Genomic DNA, 17892 nt, shown 5'->3' with positions numbered 1-17892 from the left:
GTACTGCCACCCAAATGACCCCATGCTGACCATCTACCATATCGTACATGAAGACCAGGAGAAAGATTCATATGAAACCCATGCTTGTGTTTTTGTAGTCGCCAGATAAGCTTTAAGAGCATCTGTCTTGCATCAAAAGACAGGGGTCTTACACCAAAGTGTTCACTAATTGAAGGGGGCCTCTCACCGAGAGGTCTTAGCCACTTCACCCTTCTGAGTGTTCTCAACTCTTTTAAGGATGTAGTAGATTTGTATGTACACAATTGCTGTCAATTAACATAATAATGCCAAGAATAATTCAACCTTTAATGATAATGGTGTGGTGGACATTTTTTTCAATTTCCTAAGCAATTTTAAATAAATTAATATCCAAAAGAAAAGGTGACTAAAATAGAACCTCTTTCTAACACTGTCTTTCAGAAATTATAGAGAAATCAGTATCAACAGTCCCCTCTTCAAATTAAGCCTTGGCCTCTTACAACCCATGACAACTTCAATGTCAACATTACACCATGTGCTACGGCCACAAAGAAAATTTAACAATGAAGCTCATATAATGATAGAAGCATAATTCAAGATTAAATGGAAAGCTCCATTATATTCAAATCATCTCCTCTATACATAAGAGAAAAAATCCAAACTTCTAATGAAACATAAAATACATGTGATTTTACATCAGCAGTATTTGATTAACATGACGTTAAATACAAGGAAATACAAACATTTTATAAATCTGAAGTTAAAATAATGGACAAGTATTTCTTTGAGTAGTTTTTAAAAGTTGTTTGATAAGAAAATTTATTATACGCAAAAATATTTGCCAGTAACTAATAAATCACAGGGTCTTATAAGTGTTCTGTGCTTAGCAGATACTCAGAAAATACTGGCTAATTGAATTAAGTACAACTTATTTTTATTTGTCACTTATGAGTTCATTGCCATTATAGTTTTGCTCTGTCTTTCCCATTTGTGGATGAATTCGGTTTTGTCACACATTTATTTTTTCTTCCACCTCCATCCCCATTTTTGGCATGCTTTTCTACCATCCTTAATCTCAGTGATGTACTCCTGCATTTTCTGTTAGAATTCCATTCATAAAGAAGTTAACAAATATAATTTCATTGTTAATTAATATGGACTTCTCCTTGTGGTTATCTGTAAATACCTTCTGATTATTTAGGGGAAAATTATATCCCTCCAAAGGATTTTTGAAATAGAAACTCAAAGCACAGAAAGAAAGAAAAAAAGCCACTAGTGAATGTTGGAATTCTTTTCAGGACACATTATCATGTTCTTCATGGCCAACTTCTCCAGGCTTGAGATGGGAAAAGCGGTGGTGTGACCTGAGACTGCTCCCTCTACTTCATTCTCGTTTCTCTCAGTATGTGCCCGGGACAGATTTGAGTCGGTGAGTTCATGTTACTGAATTCTGATTTTTTTCTTAATTCAAAAAGGGACCTTTAGTCAAACTCTTAATATAGGATGCCTTCTGGTTCTTATTTTCATACTAGAGGCCCACAGTTTCGGCCTGGCCTGCAGATTGCGAGAGGGTGCAGGCCAGGCCGAGGGACCCCACTGGTGCACGATCGGGGCTGGGGAGGGACCATGGGAGGACTCCAGGGCATGTCCGGCCCATCTTGCCCAGTCCCAATCGGCCGGACCCCAGCAGCAAGCTAACCTACTGGCCGGAGCATCTGCCCCCTGGTGGTCAGTGTGCATCATAGTGACTGGTCAAAGGGTCAAATGAACGGTGGGACACTTCGCATATTAGGCTTTTATTATATAGGATAGTTCTGGTAGTATTAAGAAGAATTAGGAAAGAATAGTATAACACAGTAAAACATTTATTAATCTGATTTAAAAAAAAAAACAAAAAACAGCACTTAAAACCCTGACTCTAATAATAATTTTGTAATGGATTTGGTGTCTTTAATAGATATAGTTTTATGGAATTTTTTTTATTTCTTCTTGTATTCTTTTTAATAAGGTATTTTCTCAAGGAAAGTGTATAATTTAGTTGATAGCAAAATTATTTTCATATAGTTTATGATATTCTCATAGTATTAGTTTCTTAAATAAGTGTAAGAACACTAGTGATGTCTTACTTTTCATTCTTGAAATTTGTTTTTTTCTCTTTTATCTTAGTCGTTTTTCTAGGGGGTTGTAAATTTTATTAATTTATTTTTTTCAAAGGACTAATTTGGGGCTTTGTTCGAACTATTCGTTATGTGTACATATTGTAAATAATTAGTTTCGGCTTCTTTTTTTGTGTTGTTTCCATTCCTTCAATTCTTTGGCTTGCTTTTCTGTTCTTGCAGTTTCTTGAGATGGAAGTTCTAGGGGCCTAGAAAGTTTTCTGTTTAGAGTGGTATAGTAAATATTTTAGGCTTTGCAGGCCTTAATGTCTCTGTTGCAACTATTCAATCCTGCCCTTTACAATAAAAGCTGCCATACATAATATATAAATGAATGGGTATGGCTCTGTTCCAATAAAACTTTATTTATAAAAACAGACGACAGGCTAGATTTAGCCCATAGGCCACAGTTTTGCCAAACCCTCATTTGATCATTAATTTTTCAGATTATTTTCCTAATATATGTAATCAGAACTAGACATTTCCATCAAAGGTTGCTTCAGATATACTCACAGTTTTAGGGTTACATCTTAGTTTATTTATAGTGTTTTTGAATATAACATTTCCCATAGTTTTCTCGGTAGCATTCTACATTCATTCTTCAGTATACATGCATATCTTCTGACACTACTGGTACTGACAATTTATCACTTTGAATGAAGTACAGAAACATTAATTCCATTTAGGCCCTTTTATCCTCCCTAATTTGTAAGTAAAATTATCTTAGTTTCCTATACATACATCAAGCTTTTAGCGATTGAATGAATTACACTCAATAAATAATACACTAATAAGCAGTTGTAAACATAGCACTATTCAGAGTGGATAGCACAGCAATTCAGATTCAAGAACACATTTATTGTTCACTCCTTCACTCAGTAAAAGTTTATTTCATGCCTGTGACTGGGAGAGTTGTGTTTGGTTCCGTCTCTAAAGAAGCTCACAGGCAGTGGAAATAGTAAGGATCCAAAAGAAAAGACAAATAATTGTTCTACGATGACAAGTATAGAAGATTATTTAGCTTAGCACAAAAACTAGGAAACAATTTGTTGGTTGGTTTTGCCAAGGTCCATCATTTTAACTTCAATGAGGTAATACTTCTCATTTTTATCAGTGATGAGATGTTATGTATTTTCTATGGTCATTAATTCATACTGTATGTCTAATATATGTCTAATTTCATATTATATTTCATAATTATTTTATATAATTATTTTAGACATACATAAAAGGTCTAACATATGTCTACTTTCAATTCTGAAATGTCAAAATATTGAAGAAAGTTGCACTGTCAGGGAATTAGAAGGAGAAATAGAGGTTTGTGAACTTTGGCTGGTCTTTTCATCTCCAAGCTTTATTTTGTGTGTGTGAAAAGTGAGCATAATGAATATAATAGTATATGTATATATACTATACACATAATGTATATTTGAGGTTTGGAAAAAGTATTTATCTCTTTACTTTTAGTGCTTAGCATGCTTTATGGTTCAAAAGTGTTTGTATATTATATTAATTGTTTTTTTTAAGTTATCTTCTTGTTAAAAGTATTACATATGTCTCCTCCTCCCTCCCCCCTCACTGATCCCTTCCACCCTGCACCAACCCTGTCCATCCAAGACCTACCGCACTGTTGTCTGTGTCCATGAACTGAATGAGAAATAGAATAAATTACTGAAATCACGAACCTGAGTGCTTCTTTTTATTTTTTATTCAACACCTTCCCAAATAACCAAATCAAGTAAATGGCATATTTTCAATATCTTTTGAGTAAATATTTCTTCCTACATACCCAGAACCACTCTCTAGAAACTGATTCTTATCATTGTTCGTCTTGAGTAATTTACTGTTATTATTATTATTATTTTTTGTTAATCCTCACCAGAGGATATTTTTCCCCCATTGATTTTTAGAGAGAGTGGAAGGGAGGGAAGGGAGGGGAGAGACAGAGGGAGAGAAACATCGATGTGAGAGAGACACATTTGATTGGTTGCCTCCCTCATGCACCCTGACCAGGGCCAGGGATTGAGCCTGCAACCGAGGTATCTGCCCTTGACTGGAATCAAACCCAGGACGCTCAGTCCATTAGCCGATGCTCTAACCACTGAGCAAAACCAGCGAGGGCCATTTTGAGTAATTCAATATCCTTCTTATATCTCTTAACCTTATTAAGTTTTCCACCTTTTTTAACCACCACAGAGATATCGTTCTAAAATACAAATGAGATCCTTTCATTCATTACAATGCTTCAGCTTTCAAGATTATATAGAAATGTTGCAGCATGGCTTGCAAAGATCTTTTTTTAAATTAGTACTGAGTTTTTGAGAGAGAGAGAGAGAGAGAGAGAGAGAGAGAGAGAGAGAGAGAGAGAGAGATACATCAGTTGATCAATTGGTTGTCTTCTGCATGTGTCCTGATTGGAGATCAAACCCACAACCTAAGTATGTGTCCTGACCAGAACCTGCCACCTATTGGTCTATATTATTCTCAGTTTCCTTTAGGGAAAATTGGGCCCTGTTGACCAATTAATCAATACTCTAATTCATTCAATAGTAGAGGCAAAATCATGCCCCAAAACAGTCATCTTTTTAATCAATCTATTTTACTCAAAAACCTTCCCAAATAACCAAATCAAGTAAGAGATCGTATGTAAACAAAGAAGGTCTTTAAATACATACTTCACTTTTATTTATGATAGGGTTTCCATCAAGCCAACCTGAAAAGTAGAGACAGATGTCAAAAGTGATATATGTTAATATACAGCCCTGGATTTATGAAAGGTTAAGTCCTTCAGAATTTTATCTAGGACTTATGTCACATATATGATTACATAAATTGCAGATTTGATCTGAGTGTATTAACTCCAGTCAGCTAAAAATATCAAACTGCCGTGATTCATTTAAAACAGAACGAACAAATATGCCCAAGACATACTTTAATTCATGGTACATGAAGCAATAGTTACGGTAATCAGAAAGTGGAAAGAAATGTATATTGCTAAAGTCAAATTAGGTCTCATTTTCCTAGGATGGCTGAGCTTCTGTGTAGATATTTTAGTCTTACTCTCTGTTGAATCTAAAATTAAACCTAAGAAAATCATGGAACATTACATTCTTTTTGTGCCATGCATATTTTTGTCACAAATCCAGAAGAAGATTACGCAAACAATAGTTGTACTTTTTAAAGGGTTTTCATATCGTTTTAAGGTAAATCAAACATGTATATTTGAATACTTCTTTGTTATCAGTTGAAAGTGCTTGGTCAAGAATATCAGAGCAAATTTCTCTAAAAATGTTAATAATTTAGATGCAGAGCGTTTTAGAGGCAAAAGACTTTTACCAAGTGCACAGTTCTGAATAGGATCTCAAAGCAGTGTGTCCATTTTCTAAAGTTTGTTGTGTTGTACAAAAGAATAATTCTCAAGCATGAGACATTAGAGTGCCTTCAGTTTATTTGGGGATTTTTGTCTATTTCTGTTCTTCAAGCTTATATCTAAACATAGTAACTTGATACAGAAAAAAATAAATATTAGAGTTGTACAGAGTTGCTTTAAATTCTATAGCACTTGGCAAACAATTTACAATGGCATTGTTTAATTTTCTCCCACAACAATAATAAAATCAACAAAAGTTTATAGACATATTTACGTAGACTGGTTATTACATTTTAAGGAAAAGTTTAATTGTTATTGAAATGCACAACATTCACATAACTTAGAGTATGAGCATTTAGACCTGAAGAGGAGCTGTAAGAACCTCTTTTCCAAACCAAATTTGAAAAGACAAGAAAACTGGGGCTGAAAGTGGTTTAACAATTAACAAAAATGCTGCAGCTTATAATATCAAGTGATTTTTTTACATGATGTTTAATATTGGTATTTTTTAATGTGATCTTTCAATTATAAATAAGAAGATGCATTGAAAATGTCAAGAGGAGCCCGGGCCAATTTGCTCAGTGGTTAGAGCATCAGCCCTTGGACGGAAGGGTCATGGGTTTGATTCCAGGTCAAGGGCACATACCTTGGTTGCAGGTTCAATCCCCTCACCTGTTTTGGGCTATGTGGGAGGTATCATTTTCTGGTAAACTGGGAAAGAGTCCTAAAGCATCGTAGATGTACTTCTATTTACATAATATATATTTTATAACTCAAAATGTCTTCAAATGTATCTGAATCTCAAGATGCTTTCTGAGAATTCAAAATTACATGTTATCTTAGTTTATCTTTAGTCTTCTATTTAAAAACAGATATTAAGAGTAGCAAACAAGTCTGAATTTGAAGCTGTATTTATATAGTTTGAGAGAAGAATTTTTCAACAGGTTTGATTTCAAGCTGCAAATAGATACATGAGATGACATTTTGATCTGATCTGTGCTGACATATCTGCAGGCAGAATGCTTTTCAAGTCATTGCTGTGGACGGGGTCTGCAGTGGAATCATTCAGTGCCTCTCTGCTGACGACTGCATCGACTGGCTGCAAGCAATAGCAACTAATATTTCAAACCTCACAAAGCACAATGTAAGTAGTGTTACCTGGCCGTAGAGTTTCTCACTTTGGTAAATTTCTTTTAAAAATACACACACACGCGCGCGTGCACACACACACACACACACACACACACGTGTATATATAACTTGATACCAAGTAGTTGATGTTCAACTAAGAAAATCCATCATGAAAGCTTTCTGGAATACTGACCAGAAAGTAGCCAAATGTATCAGTTCAAGAATACTTTCACACATAGGTTTCCATCCAGAAACGTGCTAAACATCTGCATTAGTTAAAGAACTGAAAATATAGATTTAGCATGTAGTCACTTTATATATAAAATATATAGAGATATGTGCGTGCATGTGTGTGTGTGCGTGCGTGCATGTGTGTGTTTGTGTGTGTGTATACAGAAGTATTCTGGAATGAAACCATACTAAATTTCAAGTATTGTTGATTTTCCTTTAGTGACCGTAGAATCACAGTAGAAATTTTTGACGTGGTGGGAGGGAGGATGAAAAGAGTGGGCACATAGCCTGAAGATCTTACCTAAGACCACACTGGCACAGGGGCAGTCGGAGACGTTCTTGTGGGAAATGGTAATTCGCACATTAGAGCCATACCCATATGATCAGGAGTGACTTCTCTACTTTTTCTCTGTCTTTCTACTTCAAACTTTTTTTTCTTTTCCCATTCCCGTCTCTTTATTAATGCTTCCTTATGATTATCGCTGTTGATTAATAAACTTGTCAATCCTTTCTTCCCCGCACTTTTTGGGGAAGTATCGTTTAACAAAACATCTGAGACTGTAAACCTCACTTCATTGAGTATTGGTGTATGGCATTTAACCTATTGGATCTTAATTACTCTTTTAAAATATATATTACATATTAACCATGTCTTAAACACTCTCCTCTTTCCACAACTCTTCTATGTCATGCTGGAGCATTTAAGAAATCTTAGGAAAAATTCAAAAGTCAAGCAAAAGTATGTAACTTTTTTTTACCAACTCGTGAACATCCAGAACTCTTTTTACGTAAATGGCTCTCCAGATCCAAATTTATTTGCGCAGATTTTGCTTTGAAATCTGAAAAAGATTGTGGCAAATATTTCTTAAAAATAAGAAGACTATCAGCCATTAAAGGCAGTGATGGGTGTCATAGATGATCATGCATACATCTCCTGTGTGGCTGCCTAGGGATTATCTGGGCATGAAATCAGTAGTCATGGGGTATGTACATATTCAGCATTTTCTGGTAATGCCAGAGTTTTCCAAGATACTGTGAAATTTAAGGTTGACGGGTCTTTTTTCACAGGTCATATCAATACTTGGTATTAAGCTACCTTTTTTAAATGTTTGCTTATTTGGTATGTTTAACCTGTGTCTCATAATAAAGTCAGGTGATTTTTTTCACGATGCCTTACTTGGGATATCTCTAAACAAGGAGGCCTGGCTTGGGCATGTCTGTCTTGGGCAAGAATGGCCCTGCAACACTCAGTCTTTGTGCATGTGGTGGTTTCATCATATTGGAATTACACATGATAACAAGAGGTACCAGAGTGACAGGAAGAAGACCTCTGAGGATTACGCCTCTGATTCTCAGCGCTTATTCCTTTATAGGGATGTTCTAGGGTTAAAGAAAAGACAGACACACCTTGTGAGAGTACGGACTCTGTATTTTATTGCATGCTATAATTAGTTCTCCAAATGAGCCAAGATCTTATATTTATTAGAAAAAAATTTAAGGAGAATAGAATGTTAAACTTTTTCTCTTTACCTAGATCCAAATTTCCATTGACCACCCCAAACCTAGGAGTACTCATAAACACTGTTTCATGGGAATGTATGTTCGGTTAGAATGCTATAAACTGGAAAACAGGCATTTGAAAAGCCAGTACTTTATTTTAAACAGAAAGTGAAGATGTAAGTGTCTCTCTCCTCTGTAAGCACGAAGAAGGAAAAACCACATTTTACTGCCTGTTTTTCAGCCTTGTGATCAGTGCTCAGCTTGACACTTAGGAAAGCAGACAATTCTCCTCTCTTTACTGTTTTAGGTGCTGAGAGAGCCACATGTCTCTTATGATAATGTGGCTCTTTTCTAAGTTACGTACTTGTTCTCTAACCTCCCTGTGATTACACTCTGATTGCATGTGCTTTTGATCTCGTAATCAGTTCTCATTCAAAATAATTATAAAATAAGTTAAAAATAAAATCATGAGCTTGCAATGATGTACTTGAAACGTCCTTACATATACGTAAGTGATGATTAGAATAAAAAGTGGAATATTGAAATTGTAGCTTTATAGGATTTTAAAATAATGAATCATGTTTTCATGTGTGGCCCAATTAAAGAATAGACTGAGGAGGAAGTTAAAAGTTATTTCTTTAAAAAAAAAAAAAGGAAAATAAAAAAACAAACAATAAACAAACCAGTACTAGAATAAGTGGAGCAATACACTACTTTTTAAAAAATATATATTTTTATTGACCTCAGAGAGAGAGAGAGGGAGGGAGAGAGAGAGAGAGATGGAAACATCAATGATGAGAGAGAATCATTGATTGGCTGCCTCCTACATGCCCCAACCCAGGCATGTGCCCCCGACCAGAATCGAACCCTGGACCCCTCGGTCCACAGGCCAACGCTCCATCCACTGAGCCACACCAGGTAGGGCACACTGCCTATTTTTCATTGTCTTTGTTCACCAATCCCAGCAGTGATAATTCTGTGAAACAGGGAGATTTTCTACCTGTTTTACGTGAAAACTTCATGTAATTGTAGTTGCTATTTAAAAACAATTTTTCAGATGTCAGTGGATGGTTAAAATACTCAGACAAACACATTTTAATTTTACTTTACCATTATTCAAGTGGCTCCAAAGTAGTTACAGTGCGCTTAGTAGATGGTAGAAAAGGCTGTTTTCAGGACGTGTCTTCACGCGGTAAAGGGATGTGCCAGCAGCGCTGGCTGCCACCGATGATTCCTGTGGATAGACTGTTGTCTGGTCATAGTTCCTTATGTCCCTTGTACACCTCTACCTGCCGTGATGAGGTGTCTGATAAACAAGTGTGGTTTTGAAGTAAGGCTTCTTCATCTAAACCACTGAGTGGCTTTCTAGTGGCATCAGGTGGACAATACAGCGTCCCAGAGGGCCACGAGTAAATAAACTGGAAGGCATATGTCAGACTGCAAATCAAGGCGATACACTGGGACACGCGCATATTGCAGGGCAACCGTGACTCCCTTAAGAACATTGTTACGTGTTTACTCTTCAGAAGGGATCATGGAAATCATCTTGCCCCACCTCCCACCCAATTAAGAAATATTGGCCTGGTAGGACTCACTTGCTTGAGCATCGTTCCACCCACTGAAAGGCCGCCGGTTTGATTCCTGGTCAGGCCACATGCCCAGGTTGCTGTCTTTATCCCCGGTTGGGATGTGGGGTGCGTGCAGGAGGCAGCTGATCAATGTGTCTCTCACATCGGTGTTTTTCTCTCTCTCTCTCCCTCTGCCTTCCTCTTTCTCTTAAAATCAATAAAAACGTATTTTTAAAAAACCCCAACATATTCCCTAAAAGAGAAATATCTCCTGCGAGGTTCCCTGCTGGGAGGTTCTCAATGTCAAGAAAACCACTGCTTCATTTTACAGCAACTGGACATTTGACAGTATCAGGAATTCTACTTCTAATGAACAAAACTCTCTTATATCTCTCATCCATTTGTGCCAGTTCTTCCTTGGGAAAAAAAATCATAATTTACTCCCTTCTTTACTTGGCAATTCCTCAAATATATAAAGGCAAGTCTCATATGCCCCCATTCTTTTTTTTTTATAGTTATATCACTGTTTTTTTCCCCTGGTCCTCATTGGGATGTCATCCCAGTCTTTCTCATCCTGGTCACTCACTATCTCTAGATGTTGAAGCTCTTTAGAAAAGTAGAGTATTAGTTACACCTTTAAGTTTTGTTACTGACATTACCACAATCTCGAGTATCTTAAAGATTCATTATTATCTTGGCATGAATTTACTGATTGTATACTATCTATCTATATGTGGAAAACACTCATTGATGTTATATTTATTATGATGAATAAGCAAAGTTTATGATTTCTCATTAATATTATATACTATTTGCAGTAGTAAAACATTCAAAGTTTAAATGTGTATTTTTATCTAAATACACTTATGATTTAGAAATCCTAGTTCTTGTATTGATTGCACCAATTACAAAATACTTAATGTAAGGCAAGCAACGCATACTAAAGCCAGTTGGGCAAAAGTTTAAAAGGTTCTTAAATTTTCCAAGATTGAGATTCTTACTAGGTAACCAGAAGATTCAAATAATATGTTTCTGCAACTGCTAAATACCATAGTTTATAATCCCCATTTTTGAGAAGTATGCCCTACAATGGAAATGCAAATAAAATATTTAGGATATTAGTAACTTAATAAAAATTATGAGGGCACTAAAGATATGTTTTCTTTTTAAATCTTGTTTCTTAATGTATATAGTGACTTTCAGAGTGCAGAGTAAAAATAGGAAAGAGGTATAACATTATTATGAAGACACCTAAAAAAACATAACTTCGACCAAATGATCAAAATTGAACTCAAAATTTAGTCACGTTGACAGTAACTTAATATGATATAGTAAAAATATTACTTTACCCCTGTAGGCTTCCTCCTACATTTCATAACCTTTGTTGTGCTATGAGAAAAGCATCAAAAAAATTCCAATTGATGAAGATACTATAAAATACCTGATCAACAAGTCTCAAAATTGATGTCATGAAAAACAAGGAAAGTCTGAGAAACTTTCAAAACCAAGAGTAGCCTAGGAAGACATGGGGACTAAATGAGACATAGTATCCTGGATGAGAATCTGGAACTGAAAAGGATATTATTTAAAAACTAAAGAAATCTTAATAAAGCATGGATTTAGTTAATAAAAATGCAGTGCTTTGCTATTGGTTCATTCATTTTAACAAATCTTCCATGGTACTTAAGTATAAGATGCTAATATGCTAATAATAGGAGAAACTGGGTATATGCTATATGGAAATTGCTATTTTGGGAAAATTTCTGTAAATCTAAAATTTTTAAAATAAAAAATTTATTTAAAATATACATAAGTGTGTATATATGTGTATGTAATCTAAATGTATGTATACATATATTTACCTTATATATAGTTACATTAATGCCAGATATGGACATATTTTTTTAAAATATAATTTTATTGATTTCAGAGAGGAAGGGAGAGGAAGAGAGAGATAGAAACATCAATGATGAGAGAGAATCATTGATTGGCTGCCTCCTTCACACCCCCTACTGGGGATCGAGCCCACAACCCAGGCATGTGCCCTTGACCAGAATCGAACCTGGGACCCTTGAATCGCAGGCTGACACTCTCTACACTGAGCCAAACCGGCTAGGGCCAGATATGGACATATTTGGAGATCATTGTCAGCTCCCTGATTTATTGATATACTGATTCAATAAATAATTTTGAGGGCCTACAGTGTCAATTTGGTATGAGTCAGCACTATAATTTTAAGCAAAAGTGGATAGTTTTTTCCCCTCATGGAACAAATAGTCTAGTGAGGAAGGGAGACATTAATTAAATGATCACACAAGTAAATGTGAAATTACAACTTTTATAGATAACATAAAGAAGTGTTACGAGGGGCTATAGCTGTACTAACCCAGAAATGTATGGACAGTTTCCTCAAGTTGATATATAAACAATGAGTGAAACAGTTTAATTGGTGGGAGAAGACATGTATATAGAGGTAGCAGTATGGATCTCTACAAGAGAAAAATTAACAGACTTAATCACAATAATCAATCTCATTTCATATTAAAGTTGCCATTGATTGTGGGTGAAAAAATGTTTAGATAAATAATAAGCTTTTAAATATAAATTTCTATTCTTTAAGATCAGATTATTAATATGGTATATATTCCTCCTGTATCTGTGGCCTTCAATGCCCATTCTCTTATGAAATAATGATTATAATAGATAGTCTGTTTTATTTTATATCCATCTTTAATAAAATAAGAGAATGTTGATCCTGTGGCATTATGCCAAACTACTGAAACTTTTAATGCTCCAGGAAATATGTCTCCAAGTTGTTGAATTAGAGACTTGCCAAATAGGGAGCGTCTAGATATATTCCTAAAATAAATGGAAACTAGAAAATCATTAACACCTGATCACTGAATACCAGTGCTGAATGGAAATGGTGATGGAATTAGATGAATAAAAGTCATTAAGAACAGGTTGAGCTCTGGCTGGTATTGCTCAGTGGATCTGTTGCGAGTTCAAATTTCGGTCAAGAGCACATACCTGGGTTGCAGGTTTGATCCCCAGTACAGGAAGCTATCAATCAATGCGTCTTTCTAACATCAATGTTTCTCTCTTTCTTCCCCTCTTCTCCTTCCCTTCCTCCCTCCCTTCCACTCTCTGTAAAAAATAATTTAAAAATCAATGGAAAAAAATATCTTCAGGTGAGAATTAACCAAAAAAAATCTCCTGTAACTCCAAAACATATGCGATATTAACGGAATAAGTTAGAAAACTATTCACACACACAAGATATGGTAGAAAAAAATAAATATTTATTGAAGATTTAGGTCATATAAAAAAACTAAGATCTGTATGGGTGGGTTGGGAATATAAGTAAAGATTCGTAAAAAGGTATTTGCAAATGTGCCAGACCTGAAACTAGACCGCAGTATAATTTCAAAACACTCTCTCGTCTGATGGGCCAAAGGCAACTGAACGTGATGCTTTTGCAGAGGTAAATTAGCAGTGCTGGAAAGTGGTATCGGCGTGGACATGGAGCCCTAGCTTCTCTAGTCACCAGCTATGTGACTTCAGCTTGACATTGTTCTCCGTAAACAGACACAAAGTTAACTTCAGTCACTGTGAAGGGAGTACTTTAAATATTTTGGTCTTTCAGTGATGCTAAAACATTTGGTCTTTCTTTCCAGTTTCAATCTAAATTAAAAGATTTAATCCATGAACCATCAGTACATGGCAGGGTCAATGTATTTATTGTGAGGGTGCTCGTCTTTGTTTTGTCAAATTGTCACTTGAGATTTTGAAAGAGAGTTGTTTGGATAGCAGAGTGTTGGTAGTACGGGACAGAGTGTCTGATGGCGATTAGGTCATTCAGCAGATAGAGCTGTTGATAAGCCAGAGAAGTGCACCTCAGTTCCCTCACCTTTAAGAGACTGAGGAAGCAGATCAAATGCCAAGCTACGTTTCAGCTAGTGTCTCATGAATCCCACTTTCCCAACCACTATTTACTGCGACAGCACAACATAATCTTCTCCCATATATATCCTATGTATTCATTTTCTTTATTGGAGTGGAATATATGTTACTCGAAATGTGATACTTGTGTGTGCATGTTTGTGTAGATAGATGATAGATAGATAGATAGATAGATAGATAGATAGATAGATAGATAGATAGATATTTAATGCTTCTATCCTTAAAGGTTCATTGAAAATTGGTGTTATCTGAAATGAGAATGTGTAATTTGCATATGTAAGATTCTCCAAATATATAATTCATATTTTATTATGTGAAAGAGCATAGACTCTCTTTCCCATATGTGTGTATCAATTAAGAATGTTTTCAATGACAAATAAGAGAAACCCTAAGGACTACTGGAGAAATAATTGGTTTTGTCCTCAACTGACAAGTATTCTGGATGGTGGCATTTGCTGGCTTTCCTTCAGTGGTTCTATGAAGCCACCAAGGACCCATCTTGTATCTGTTCACATTCTTGCCCGCCACTACCCATTGAATGTCGGCTTTCACCTGATGTTTGCTACCTCATGGCCACCCAGGGGCTACAACACTTTTGAACATCACATCAGTGTTAAGAACAAGAAAGAAAGCGAGTAAGAATAAGTAGCATCACCTACATCTCTTCCCTTTTATCAAGCTAAGATAAAGGACTAAATAATGAGAAGTGTCTCATTCTTCTGAACTCAGTCCTGTGACAATCCCAGCAGGAGGGGACCCAGGGCAGCAAAGAGGCTAGTCTTTACCTTCTGTAGCGTTTATAGCAGGATATAATAAAAAAAAAGAAGGTTGCGAATAGCTTTTTATTCAGATAACCAAAAATGTCTACCACACGGCTTGATACTAAAGATGTATTAATCCTAAAGAAAATGCATAGATAATACCCTCTGTGATTTTTATGGGATCATCATAGTCCCTCAGGATTTACACACACACACACAACACACATTTAATCAGTCCTTTGAGTTTAGTCAGCAAATACTTCATCTATCTTCCTATATTTTACTCATTTATCTTCATAAGTGAAAAATATTTAATCCATGGAGATCTGAAACAATAGATGGCAAAGACTGGCAAGTGGAACAAATGGATTATTTTTTCCATGACGTGCTGGTTGTGAAAAACTAAAGAAAAAAAATTTCTATTATATCTGCCACATTGAAAAGACTTGACACATCTTGCAGTTCAATTGAAAGTCATGAAAAAGTAATACCTAGCAGAAAGGAGATTTATGGAAAATAAATGAAGGCCTGTGGTTAGAGGTTGCAGAATGTGTTTCTGACAGACATGCGTGTCATTGCAGTAGATTTTTTTTTCTTTTATCGCTACTGACATTTGTGAGTCCTCATATCTGCTTTTTAAGGCGAGCATGTTGTTCATTTCTGCATTGTTTTTCCTCAGACACAAAAATATGAATGTGAGACATGCGGTTGTCAACCAAAAATGGGTAACAGAGTAAAATCAAACAGCTGCAGTCCGTTACTTACGTCATGATAAAAGGAAGGGAATGTTTGGGAATTGGATGCATATTTGGACAATCATAGGTTTGTGACTTGCACAATTAGAGTTTATTTTTGGCAGTTTACGTCAGGGAGCATTTCAGCAAAATAACTAACCTACTTTGTCTCTTGGAAAACTACTCACTGCAAGTTAAATGATGTTTGAACATTTTCTTGATATTGGCAAATATTAGCTGGTTTTCATTTGCACAACCTAAAACATCTGCTTTGATATTAACTGAATGATGCAGTCAAAATAAAATGAGGCAGTTTTTTAATTATAATAAGCCTTTAAATCTTTTTATTTGTTTGTTGGTTTTTAATCCTCACCCAAGGATATTTTTCTATTGATTTTACAGAGAGTGGAAGAGAGGGAAAGACAGGGAGAAACATTGATAGGAGAGAAACACATCGATTGGTTGCCTCCTGCACACGCCCTGACCAGGGCCCAGGCAAAGAGCCTGCAACCGAAGTACGTGCCTTTTGATTGGAGTCGAACCTGGGACCCTTTGGTCCACAGGCTGACGCTCTATCCACTGAGCCAACCCGGCTAGGGCTAAATGAGGCAGTTTTACGGGACACAATTCACATGCACCCTTGATCCAATTGGGCTTTGCTTGCCTCATGCATCCCTCTCTTCCCATTAGACCTCATTCTTTCTTTCTGGCCAGTTCTTCATGTTACCCAGTCTCAAAGCTACAGAAACTGCACAAAGCATAATTCCACCAAGTATTCAATACAGACGTTTTGTTTGGTTGGTAACAGATGTTTAGGGGCCTGCTCTTTCTGTCTTACATCTCTACACTTTCCTCATTGTAGCTGATGACACCTGTAGTTTTAGCTATTTCCTTAGCTGATTCCTCACCAGACCAAAACAATTTTGAAGTGATTATTGCAATGTAAGAGAGACATGTTTTTTCCCTTGCTGAAATCACATAAATATTCTCATTTTTTCTTTTATATTTTAAAAGAGAAATATCTTGCCAATAAGTCTCGTCTTACGATGGGCCATTTGATGATTCTCCAACTTTGTCCACCGTATTCATTAATTTCCCATGATCTACAACTTTAAAAGGAAAAAATAAAATAATTCAATTAAACAACTTATAAATGAAAATAGTCTTCATTAATCTGATATAAGATTATACCATACAGAATTAGCGTTTTGTGTTTCTCTTAGAAAAGCAATGGAAAATTATCATTAGTTTTAACTAATACAAATTCTGAACAATGACTGTGTAGCCTAAGGTCCTTTATCTAAGTCTCATATTCATTTTCATTCAGTTTTTGGAGCATTTTACATAACTTAGAACAGAAGGAATTCTTGTTTTGAGGATTTATTTTAAATTCTAATAAAATGTCACTTACTAAATTGTCTGAAAGTCAATGTTATGCTTTATGTGGGATTCTGACTAAAAATATTTTGACACATTTTCTTTATCCTTTAGTATTCAAATACTCCATTTCCCCTGTTCTCAAGTGTTAAAGCAAATTGGAAATAATATGATTTTAAAGTGAAAAGATAAACTACAGAATATTACTCTTTTGTTCTTGGTAGGTAATTATTTAACAGTGTGTGGAAGCATAGGCATTTGGTTTTTCATAAACAACAACAAAAAATTAGATGGAAAGCTTTTTCAAAATCAACAAAATCCTTTTTCTTTTTTGTATGACTTACTGCACAAATGATGTTTGCTTCTCTCAAGTGGTATCATAATATTCATTAACATTTTTCATATGAAATTTGAAAAAATTTTGATAGTAAAAATTCTTTTCCTTTCATAACTGCTGTTTTAGATGCAATGACTTAATTGTGTCAATGTATATTTACTCACTAAATATTGATTCTCAGAAAATTTAGGCAATCTTGTGTCACCTTTGGTTGTTCTTACTTTTACTATTTATTTATCATTGCAGATTAAAAAAATCAACAGAAACTTTCCTGTTAACCAGCAGGTAAGATGGAGAAGTATTTTAAAAGTCAAATTATATATTTCTTTCATTGTTTTTATTATATAAGACAATCTGGATTAAATTTAATTTTATGTGGAAATAATGTGTACTATTATTAACTATATTCAGGGAAATAAATAGTTTATTAGATTTCTTTCATGTTATGTGATATATTTAATCACATTAAAAGCAGTCTGTAATACTATTGACAATAAAAAGTATATTAAAAAACTTTTCAAGTAAACTAAGTGAACACTATTTTTTATACAAATTATATTATTTAAATACAATGTCAAAGAGCATGGAGAGCAATTTACATGAAATAGTTTTACTGTATCAACATTTAGGAGTACTTTACATAAATAATCTAAATGTTAAAGAGGATTTTCATAATTTGCTGACTGTATTTAAAATGAGTCTAAATTAATGCATAGAATAAAAATAATGTCTGATTAATCAAGCAAATAATTTAGTTGACTTATAAGACTAATAATTGATTATAG

General features: G+C 35.0%; 1 protein-coding gene across 6 annotated transcripts in view; it reads left to right on the top strand.

The window, feature by feature from the left end:
• The window catches only part of SNTG1 (syntrophin gamma 1), a 114373-nt gene that overhangs the window by 83112 nt on the left and 13369 nt on the right, over positions 1-17892 (top strand). For all 6 annotated transcript variants that reach the window (XM_036337673.1, XM_036337675.1, XM_036337674.1 and 3 more), the window contains 3 exons: positions 1278-1408; positions 6520-6649; positions 17354-17392. In XM_036337673.1, the coding sequence (XP_036193566.1) occupies positions 1278-1408; positions 6520-6649; positions 17354-17392 (300 nt within the window). The remainder of the gene's footprint in view (positions 1-1277; positions 1409-6519; positions 6650-17353; positions 17393-17892) is intronic.

Source organism: Myotis myotis, unplaced genomic scaffold, assembly GCF_014108235.1.
Source record: "Myotis myotis isolate mMyoMyo1 unplaced genomic scaffold, mMyoMyo1.p scaffold_m19_p_16, whole genome shotgun sequence".
Lineage (NCBI taxonomy): Eukaryota > Metazoa > Chordata > Mammalia > Chiroptera > Vespertilionidae > Myotis > Myotis myotis.
Note: the sequence above shows the minus strand (reverse complement) of the source record. Positions and strands in the feature narration are given on the sequence as shown.